Source organism: Oryzias latipes, chromosome 17, assembly GCF_053564925.1.
Source record: "Oryzias latipes strain Hd-rR chromosome 17, Olatipes_Hd-rR_3.1".
Taxonomy (NCBI): Eukaryota; Metazoa; Chordata; class Actinopteri; order Beloniformes; family Adrianichthyidae; genus Oryzias; species Oryzias latipes.
The window spans coordinates 23,740,431-23,751,102 of record NC_136253.1 but is presented as its reverse complement, the minus strand read 5'-3'; the positions used below and the strand labels follow the sequence as shown (position 1 = coordinate 23,751,102).

Here is a 10,672-nt window from a genome sequence, read left to right as displayed (position 1 = left end):
TAGTTAAAGCTCATCAGTAACAAAACACGAGGACCAAGTGCAGTTCATCAGGTAACCACTAGGGGTTACCTGATGAACAATACTGTTGTTTAATATTTGCAGCAAAATAAAAAGTTAATTTTTGTTGTTTTTTATCTCTCCTGGTAGATTTTTTTATTTCCGACAAATGTCCTAAGTTATTAATTGGCATGAACCCCATCATTGTATGACGCAGACTTAAAAAAATAATAGTAAAATTAGTTTTTTTTTTTTTTCATTAACTCAATCCCATCAAATTAGTAACCTATTTAATTACAAGGAATGTCAAAAACTGTCTTAAAATTCGCCCCAAAGAGGCCATTAGTAAACCCAGAGGTCTGCAACTTAAGGGTCCGGAGCCTCTGGCTCCTGGCTCTTTAAGTGTTGAAGGTTGCAGACCCCGTAGTTAACCTGATCCCTTGTTTTGTCCATCTCTATTTTACAATGTTTGAATGCAACATAGTCTCTGTGAAAGAAAAAAAAAAAAAAAAGTTTTACTTAGACTCTTCTGAACAGGAACAAACAACTCATGGAAGGCAGAGGTTCTTTGATGGTCCGTTTATATTTTTTTGGAGCAGATGCAATCTGTTTGAGGCAATAGAAAGATTCACAATTCTCTTTTGCAAACACATTTGGTCTAGCAACAGAATGGTCACTGACTTTTTAAACTTCATACAGGTGTTATAGTCAGGTTTACTGCCTAAGGATCACAAAGACATACAGAACGTTGTCAGTTTCCAGATGCTTACTAACAAATACAGCACATCTGTTTCTTTTTTTTTTAATTCTTTCTTAAAAATTGAGTGTATCTTTGTGGGGAACAGCTGCATTATGAGTTTTCAAGCATCATATGATGACCTCTAGGGCTTTCTACACAGCAGTGGATAGGGGGGAGTCAGGGTCTGTTGTCACCGTCGAGTCTTTCCAGACGACCCAAGCATTCGGGTGTGCAGACTTCGTCATGACCCACACCGTTATGGGTCGGCGTTTCCCGCTTCCAGCAGATTTATGGTTCTTTTGTGATCGAAGCAGCAGAAGGGGGAAACCATTTGGGTTAGAAATACTTCTCATGGTTGTAGCACCGTTTTGGACTGTGACAACGGGAATCCCTGGGCCCTGGTCTACTCTACTGCACATAGCAACAACATTACTACACAAACCTGACAAATTTGGTGTGTCAACCAGAAAATAAGATGTGAACAAACTTTCTACATGTATTGTTTGTTTTTTTCATGAATTTTTTGATTAGCTTTTTTTTTTTAACCAAGTCTTTTCCCATAATGTTGCTGCTATAAGTGACATCCACATCAGCACATAAAAAGTATATATTTATTTATATTTATATAATATATATCCATACTCTATTAACAGATTTGTCTACTGTGAAGTTAGGAATTACCATCTGCCTTTCTCAAATCTTTTGTACCTCAAACATTGATTATTTTACAACACAAAAAATCAACTAATTTTGTACAACTTTCAAGAAAGTGAGGCACCACCTGGCACTATTGTCCCTCTGTATGATTTTCTTTTTTGTCTTTTTTTACTCTAGTGTTGGTGACAGACTTATCTCTTAGTAAAACACCGTTTAGAAAAACCAAAGCATTAACAAACTGGCATCGTTGGCTGAAAACAGCTCAACTTGGACCCTTTTAACGCGCGTGTAGCATCCCTCTCCGCAGCTGAGGGGACGTAACCTTGTTTGGCACGGTTATATACAGGGACAGGTCACTCCAGGGGAGGGTGGCAAGAGCAGAAACAAAGGATCGGTGGTGCTAATGTGGAAAGACAGGCGATAAAACACCAAAGCCTAGAAGAAACACAAAAGGCAAAAAAAAAAAAAGAAGGCGGCGAGCACAGGAAGCCTGACTTTAGCTATTCTGGCAGATTTACCGTCTGTGATGGGCAGTGAAAGGAGCACCGTGAATTCATATTCAGTGTCGACCATCAGAAGCATCTCCACATCTACTATTTTAGTTTTGTAAGTACAGCTGTTTTGTGCATTTGTGTTCCTGGAGGGGATGTTCCGTGAAGGAGGTGTGGTGATGATCCAGCGGCGACAGAAAAAAAAAAAGTGCAATGTACAGTACATAATGCAGCTTCATGTATGTACAGTGTACGTCAATTACTATACAACCGGAATTTTAAAAAAGTAGAAACACAACAACAAATAAAGTAACAACACCAACAACAACCAAAAAAAAAAAAAAGGTTTCCATCTTCCAAATGCTGCAGAGAAACCAAACGTTGAGGTCCTCCAAGTCCTACAGCGTTCCCGCTTGTGCTTCACGTCACTTTACGCCATGATTGTTTACCATAACAGGTCAATCTTTGACACGTTCACTTTGCACTGCAAGACCTAACCTTTGAGTTCCATCCTGTCGTTCATTCAAAACCTTCACGCGCCCGCCTCCTGCTCTGGCTCCTCTCATGGCTCTCTCTTCTATGTTCCTGATCCAAAGGCCCTCAGTGGCTCCAGGTTTTTCTGCCTGCTACATGTTGATCATGAGCCTGGAAAATGTGTTGGTCGGTTTGGTTGGTGGTGCATGCACATGCGTGGCCGCTCCTCCACTTTGCTTCAGCTCTGCTTTCTCTTGCTTTCGTCAAACATCTCTGAATGGAGTGTGTCGTCCTCATGCGTCCTTCCATCCATCCGTCCTCCTGCTATCTATAATGCTACTCAAAAACTACAGGGAGGATGGGGGACCGTTCACTCTTAACCCTGCTCCCAAACTCTGTACAGTCTCCATCAATCCTCATCTTCCTCTTCCGCCCTCATCATCCTCTCAGACCCAAGAATCTGGTGAGGCGGGATAGTGGCTGGTCTCGTAGTTGAGCTCGCTGTAGGGCCTTGAGGCTGAGTAGAAGTCCACATAGTTGCCTGTGGACTTGAGGCCCTGCAGGTGCATGTTCAGTTCACCTTGCGGGGGCCGGCCTCCCGCGTGAAGCTGGTTCTCGTAGAAGGCCTGGTCCTCGTAGTTACCGTTGTCAGGGGGAGGAGGGTTCTGAAAAGGGGGGTAAGGTTCTGATGGCAGGCCTTGAGAAGACACCTGAAAAGAAATGACAACAATTTTTCACAAATGCTAAAAAAACAACAACAATTTTGATCGGCTGACGGTCACATGCAAACTTTAACCGTTTGGATCAAATCTACACGTACTTTAAGAGTCTAAACTTGACTTTCTACTTTCGGTTCTTCCATGACACAGCCGTCATTTGAGCAAACAATGATGCAAACAATGCAGAACAAGTTCAGAAACCTGAACTTTGGTGATGGATTCACATCACGTCAACCACTAACCGACTCAGCTTTGGCCCACGACATGTTGATGAGAGGATGGAGTCCAAAACCAACATGGAGGACAATGTAATCCTTGTCCTCCTGAGCTTTATGCTATTTTCCTTGTTTGAATGGAGAAAGCAATAAAAGCGTTCTATAATTTTATTCTATTTTTTCTCTGACTAATTTGGGACAGCAAGTCGTCAAACTGGGTCACAGAGAGACGGTGGTGCCACTGAAAGCGGCGTCATTCAGTAGACGTTGCAGACACCTTTGTGGAGCTTTTCAACATAAATGAAACCGATCTCTCAGCATCATCCGTGTCTTCCATGCCGCATCGATTTACAGTCAATGCTTCAACGTAGCGTAAACTTTGGACAGTAGCCCCTGGTTGATTACAAAAAAAAAAAAACTTCTAAAAGATGGACTGTAAAACAATTCCAATATTGTGACTTTCTGATGTTAATTCCCTAAAACTGTGTAGTTTCTGGGAAAAAGGAATGAGTTGAAAGAGCTCACAGTGGAGAGCGAAGAACCCAAAATGAGAGCCGTGAAGACATTGTCCCATAAGCACGCCATGTGAATTGATCACCAGACAGAACCCTCGGAGAACCCGCTGCATCAGGATTTTCTACTTTGAAATGAAAGCGCTGATTCTTCTCTACCTAATCAAATTTGGAGCTCCTCATGAAGGGATCAACAAATTATGGATTTATACAATGACAGCATGAACTGATAGTGTACTATTAGCAGGGGGCGGAACTACAAGGGTCAAGGGGGGGAGGGGGGCAGCTGCTCCCCAGCAAAAAAGCTTTCCCCCAAACATGCAACCCCAATATTATTTGATTATTATTCAGAAAGATTAAGAAATCATAAATACAAGCTTCTTTAGCATCGCAACAATAACAAAAGTAACATTTTCAAATGAAACAAAAACAATAATAATATTAAAACTGTAAGACATACATATTTTTAATCCACAGCCTTCCACTACTCTTCCAAAGTATTTTGCCACCCAGCCCCCCCCCCCATATAAAACGTTTTAGCTCCGCCCCTAACTATCAGTATCGGCTGTGGATAATAATCCAGTCTAAGTTTATATGTATTGCACATAAAACAGACCACAGTGTTGTCTAAAAATAAAAAAATGTACAGTACAGACCAAACGTTTGGACTGTACTGTGGGTTCTGTAATTATTAAAGAATTTTCTAAATGTCAGAAAAATATTACCTGATTATACTTTAAATCATCTGTGGGGGACACGTACGCTCCTCTGTGTAGCGTTGAGGAGCCACCGGTGATTTGACCTGCAGAAACATTGGCAATAAATTACAGCTCTTAACCAAAAGGCTTATAATGCAGAGGCATTAATTCTTCAAAGTAATCATTATTGCATTAATACATAATTACTATTTAATTGAAATGAGCAACCTATTACTTCCTAAAACCTTGAGATCTTACTGTTTTATGCGAAAAACACACCAGAACTTTGCTGTTATTTTTATATACACTTTAATTTATTTCGTCATCTAATCTTTAATCATATCTTTGTGGCAGAAATGCATGCAGGAATTCCTACCCATCATGGCGTCCTTCCGGGATGTGTGCTCTCCCTTGTTTCCGTGGTAACCGGCATTACCCGTCGCCTCATAGTCTGCCTTCCTCTCCTTCAACGCCATCATCTCCCTCGGGGAAGCGGGAGCGCTCGCTGCGGGAACAAAAGGCACATGGCTTTAGTCCATCAACACTTTATCAGCGCGCCAAAAAGAAGACGGCGAATAAAAGGAAGGTCAAACACTGACTTCATTGTGGAGGACAGGGAAAATGGTACATATCTGTGTGTCATTGCTGCTGCATTTTCTGACTGTCACACCATGCACTCTGATGCCTACAATTTATTGTAAATAATTTCCTGCTTTGTGGAAGTGCTAATAAGAGCTCAAACTGAGCTATTGGAGATGTCATCAATTTCTGTTTTGACAACGGTGTGGTTTCAAAGTGGACAACATTGAGTCATCCACTTGTTTTGTTACAAACAAAATTACCTTGTGTTTGGTAGTAAGATACGCAGCAAAACCCTGATCAAAAAGTCCCACTCTGATCATCTTTGATCGCGATCTTTTAACGATGATGATGCCGTTTTCTAGGACAGTTTCTGCAGAGTGGCAGTGGTTCTTTAGAAATATCCTTCAGAATTGTGGGCGGGGACAGTAAGCCTACCCCCACTATCCCTCTGTTAACACTCTCTCTCGTACTAGCTTACAGCTCCTCACAACCCCCACCTTACATTATCAGTGCAACAACAATATCGGAGCTATCCAGCCGTACTGTTTTGAGCCAGATGCCAGCTCAGACGAGGAAAACAAAGACGTCTACAAGCGGATGCATCGGAATGGAGCGGAGCAGAGAGCCTGCGTCCCGCTGATTGTTGCTCCTATGTCACAACTACAAGCTTTATCCCGAAGCCTTTTTTCATCTGCTCCTGATTCAAAATGATTTAAATTAAGAAATATTCAGAAATGCAATTTTAAGCTTAATTTTCTTAGTGGGGACCCCTATTTCTTATCATACTGCTTGAGCTACAAATATTAAATTCACGTGATTCAACTTTGAGGAATAAAAGATCAGTGCCTTGTTATGATTTTTGAAGTTTAGTCTCTTTCTGAGCAGCAGAATGACCTCGTTCGGCCGCATGACAGGAGCCAGGAGGAGAGAGCAGACGTCATTGATGGACGCACTAAAACAACCAGTTAGAGCACAAGCCACACCTCAATGACCATATGAAGCCATAAAGTTAGAGCCTACTCCTCCTTTCCAGACCCATGGCTGTGTGTGGAACCAGATGTTTACTCTTTTATCTATTTGTGTTTGTGCAGACAGGGAACGCCCCTGCCGCCAGATAATCTGCCTAATTTTTACTGCTCATTGGTTTGCTCAGCAATGCATGCTGCTGGGCATCCGGAGCTCCGTGCAACTTTAATTCAACATTTTAATAACTTTATAATAAATACGTTTTTGTCACTCACTTCCTCATCAACCAACTCAGGGAGGCTAGCAGAGGGCTACCTCACTATATCTGTCCTTCATTATGAAAAAATGCAACAAAAAAAATGTTTAAAAAAAAACAAAAATATGATTTTTATTGGAGTGGGTCTTCAAGAAGCTACTATAACGCTGGCAAGTGAGGTTGTGTGGTTACTTCTGCCCCTTTGCATCTGGTTCATGTGTTGTAATGCAGTTAGAATTGATTGCTCTTCAAGAATCTCCACTCTGTTGAAACATAAGCCGCTCATCATCATTATCAGCTACTGCTCCTGAAATGCACTCCCTTTTATGCCTTGGACTTTTTAACAAATGGATTCTGCAGAAAACAAGACCTTGGAAGGCTTGTCTTGCTCAAAACTTTGACAACGCAAGGACAGGAATTCGTTAACGGGCGTGGCGTGAAGTTAATGTGTCAGGCGTTGCTGCGGCGTGAAGGTTAGAAGAACACACTGCTCTAACTGAGCAGTGTGTTCTTAACTGGATTCTGCTGAGGGGTAAAATGATGGGAGGTTGAAAAGGGAAGACGCTTGACTCACCGGATCGATTGTTAGGCGAAGTCCTAACAGGAGAAATAGATGGAGTGCGAGAGGAAGAATAAGGCCTCTGCCTGTCTCGCTCTATCGTGGAGGAGGAGCCAACAAAATGGTACTGAGAGTAGCCGTCCTGCAATAACGAGGATACCAGATGAGATTAGAAGAGCAGTCTTATCATTATTGCTGGTCACAGACATTTAATATTGATCGTAACAGTCAAAGGATTACTGGCGTTTGATGATCTACAAACCAGACGTACCTTTTTGTAAAGGCTACGCAGATCTCTGTATTGCCACATGCTGTTCAGGACCTGGGATGCAGCTTTCACCACTTTAGGACTATGTCTGGGAATTCAGCAGAGGAGAAAACAAAGACAAGTCGTAAAGCTTGACCATCTATTTCTTTTTTGCTGTTTTATAAAACATATCACAATGGAAAAACAAGGGGGGGAAAAAACTACAAAAGTTAAATTGTTTGGACTCTGACAAAAGAAAACAACAATGACAATTTTGTTCCCATTATCTCACACGAGGCATTAAACCGAACCGAGCCAAATTGCAAAATTGTTTTGCTGATTGATTGACTGCCAAGGATTTCATTCTGCCTCCTCCAGGCTTTGACTGATGGCTGTGGGTTTAATTGGCTCATGTGGTCTTATGAGGGTTCGGGAACTGAAATTTTATTTCCGTGAGACATGCTAGGAGAAATTCTATCACTCCACAGTGATGCATTGAGCTCTTGTGTAGCGGATCAATGCAGAGCAAAAGAAATAAGACATTAACTTGTCAAAAAATCATGTTTATCTGTTTATTTTTTTCTAAATTTGCACATCTGTTGGGTTTTTAGTTTCCCTTCACACAGAATTACATTATTATTTCTTCCTGTTATCACTTCAAAGCCATTTTGCATCTATTAAAGTTCTTTTTGTGTCACAGTTGGGAAGTTTTGGTAATGCATCCTTGATATGTATGTGGTACTGTCATTGTACCTATGTGCTACTTAAATAGTACTTTTTTATGAGGTACTTACAGTATGTGATAAGTTCATATCTCTCTCTTGGTGGTTGGTATTTATGTACTAGCTTTGTTGTTGACTATTACGTGTTTCATGTCTATGTGCGTGTACCATGTCTAAGAAGTCAGTAGGTACACAGAAAGTACCTTTTGAGTAGCTTGTACCAATTATTTGATCTAATTTTGCCTCATTTGTGTTTTTAGATCAGTGAAAATTTTGACTGGATGGATAGATAGCTAGATGTATCTACTGTATGTATATGTATAATGTATAATGTATATTTTGTTGTACTGTAGCACTAAACACATTAAATAAAAAAGAAATGGATAAAAATGCTAAAAATGACTGTCTGTCAGAGGTTGGCAAAGGTTACTTAAGCTCAAAATAAAACACCATGTACCAGCCTAAAAATCCACCAATTTCCCTCTGGGGCATCCTACACGGGTGGGACTTTAACTCGAGCTACCATTAGTGCAAAAATGAAGAGCTTTAGCTACACCAACAAAGAAACTAATTGCCTAGCCATTAGCAGTCTTAGCCATCAGCTAGCTATCTGCCGTGGCAATGATGAAGCCCACACATTCCGTTAACGTACTTTATTTCCTTGTTTAACCATTAGAAGGTGGTTTCAAAAGGATTTTCCTCTGATGCAAAAAATTATAAATGTAAATCAAAAGTATAGACATGGATAGCCTGGTTTTTAAAACTTGTTTGACGTTTTCAGGCTTATTTCTATTTCCTGACTATTTCCTGAATTGTGAGGCAGTGACTTTTTATTTATTTCTTTATTAGGTGTTTGATTTAATTATTTAGTGGATTTTGTTTTACTTTTAGGCGAATGGAGCAATGAGTAACTCAAGGAAAATCCATTTGTCCCGTCAAAACACTCTTTTTAGGATGGTTGTTGGTCGAGGTGAGGGAATTTTATTTCCGTCAGACAACTCATACAGTAAAGAAGATTTATTTTCATATACCTTTTAGTTTGGCATAAGGCTCCGATAAGATACATAAAACAAAGATCTCCATAGAAAACTTTGGGTATTAACCCTTGTGCTATCTTAGGTGACCCCACCCTTAGATTGACGTGTTCTCCCTACCATGACAAAGGTGGATACAGGTGGAAAGATTTCATGTAATCCATGGACACCAGTAAAGATCACAAATCATTGAAGAAAAAAGGTTCAGAGCACTGTCTAGTGGGTCTAGATGACCCAACTCCCAACGTTAAAGTGCCTAGGATAGCACAAGGGATAACGGAGCTCACAGATGGGAGCCGGGAGGAGGGTGGGGTGATGAACGCAGAGCTCGCAGAAATGGAAGAAGAGGGATTGGACCGCACACCTGGAACTTGTGGGACGCTGAACAGGTGAGTTGATTAGACTAAACCGCCCGCGGGGAGGAGGAACCAGGTAAACGCACTGCTGTAGTTCCCTGCCTGAAATACTCGCAGGGTCGTTCATTTAGAATTAGAGGTATAATCATTCATTTTAACAACAATTGGATTCTTATCATAATCTGTAGTTGAAGATTTGATTTACTGACCTAAAATCCCACCCAGGACATCTTTAGCCAAAAAGTCAACCACTGTGACTAATAGATATACACCTGGGTACTGAACAGTGCAGGTTTTATGTTATATTAAAATAAACCTACCAAGCCTCAGTCCAAATGGTGTTTTCCAATATTGATAATCATTTTACCTTTTGAAGTAAATTGAAAACAATTTTTGGTAGTGGGCAACTCGATTACCAACTTGTCTCAGACTGATCAATCTGGTTGGATCGTAGGAATAGAAATCTGTTCATCAGTTAAGTTGCCTAATTGTTACACTTTTACTGATAAAATATGTCTTTGGATGGAACAAAGCTTAAAATAAAAATGGACTAACTCATATTTTTCTTATTCTACAGCTATGTCTTAGCCTCCCTACCCTAATTACTGCTTCTGAACCCGTTTGTTATATCCTCTGCTCAAGGTGGAAAAAAAAAAAGCTTAAATTAAAAACACCTGCAATCTGATGTTTTTTTTCTGGACCTTAAAAAACATTAATGCAACATGATACACAGCTTTTCACTTTCTATATACTCTCCTCCATCCAACAACATCTTGCTATTTAGCTTACTTGTCTCCCTTGCTGCGGGCAATGCTGATGAGCTTCTCGATGCCTCCGGCGTCCCTCAGGGCTTTGGTGTTCTCCATGTTCTTGGTGATGACCTCATGTAGTGCACAGCAGATGGCCGTGATAGTGTCATCAGACATTGTCTTCCCTACCAAGGTGCTACTGTTGGTGCTTTCTCCACAACCTCCACTGGTGGTGGTGTTGTTGTTGTTGCTGCCTCCAGGTAAGCGGTGGACCAGGTCCCTCATGGCGTATTTGCCTGAATTTGATGGGGGGGTGACAAAGATGGAAAGGTGATGTAAAAATGAGAATAGCGTGGTAAGAAAGAAAAAAAGTGTCAGCATTTGTGATGCTGTTTTCAGGCATTAGAGGACCCGTTGTTCTATGCACACATCTCCAAAGCGTGTCAGTCTGAAAGTCAGGGGGAAGAGAAAACACATCTCTAAAACTTGAAAGTAAATATTTTTTTTTTAAATGACCTTGTGGCCTGTCCAACACATCTTTTGTGTAAGAGATAAGCTCTTTTTTTTTAATTACATTTTTTTCCTCTACCCCCAAAGCTTTGAGTAAACAAAATACTCAGAAATACAATTTGAAACGTAATTTTCTTCATGTCTCCTCCATCATCAGGAAAATGCTAGAAGAACATGTTAGAAGCACCA

General features: G+C 40.7%; 1 protein-coding gene across 30 annotated transcripts in view; it reads right to left on the bottom strand.

Annotated features, from left to right (window-relative positions):
• Positions 1-561: 561 nt before the first annotated feature.
• ctnnd2b (catenin (cadherin-associated protein), delta 2b) overlaps positions 562-10,672 on the bottom strand; it is a 199,455-nt gene continuing 189,344 nt past the window's right edge. For 19 of the 30 annotated variants that reach the window (XM_078935532.1, XM_078935531.1, XM_078935538.1 and 16 more), the window contains 6 exons: positions 10,014-10,269; positions 7,137-7,230; positions 6,881-7,007; positions 4,879-5,007; positions 4,530-4,606; positions 562-3,068 (listed from right to left, as the gene is read on the bottom strand). In XM_078935532.1, the coding sequence (XP_078791658.1) occupies positions 2,805-3,068; positions 4,530-4,606; positions 4,879-5,007; positions 6,881-7,007; positions 7,137-7,230; positions 10,014-10,269 (947 nt within the window). In that variant the 3' untranslated portion in view covers positions 562-2,804. The remainder of the gene's footprint in view (positions 3,069-4,529; positions 4,607-4,878; positions 5,008-6,880; positions 7,008-7,136; positions 7,231-10,013; positions 10,270-10,672) is intronic. The other 11 variants (XM_078935540.1, XM_078935536.1, XM_078935534.1 and 8 more) reach the window with 2 other exon arrangements.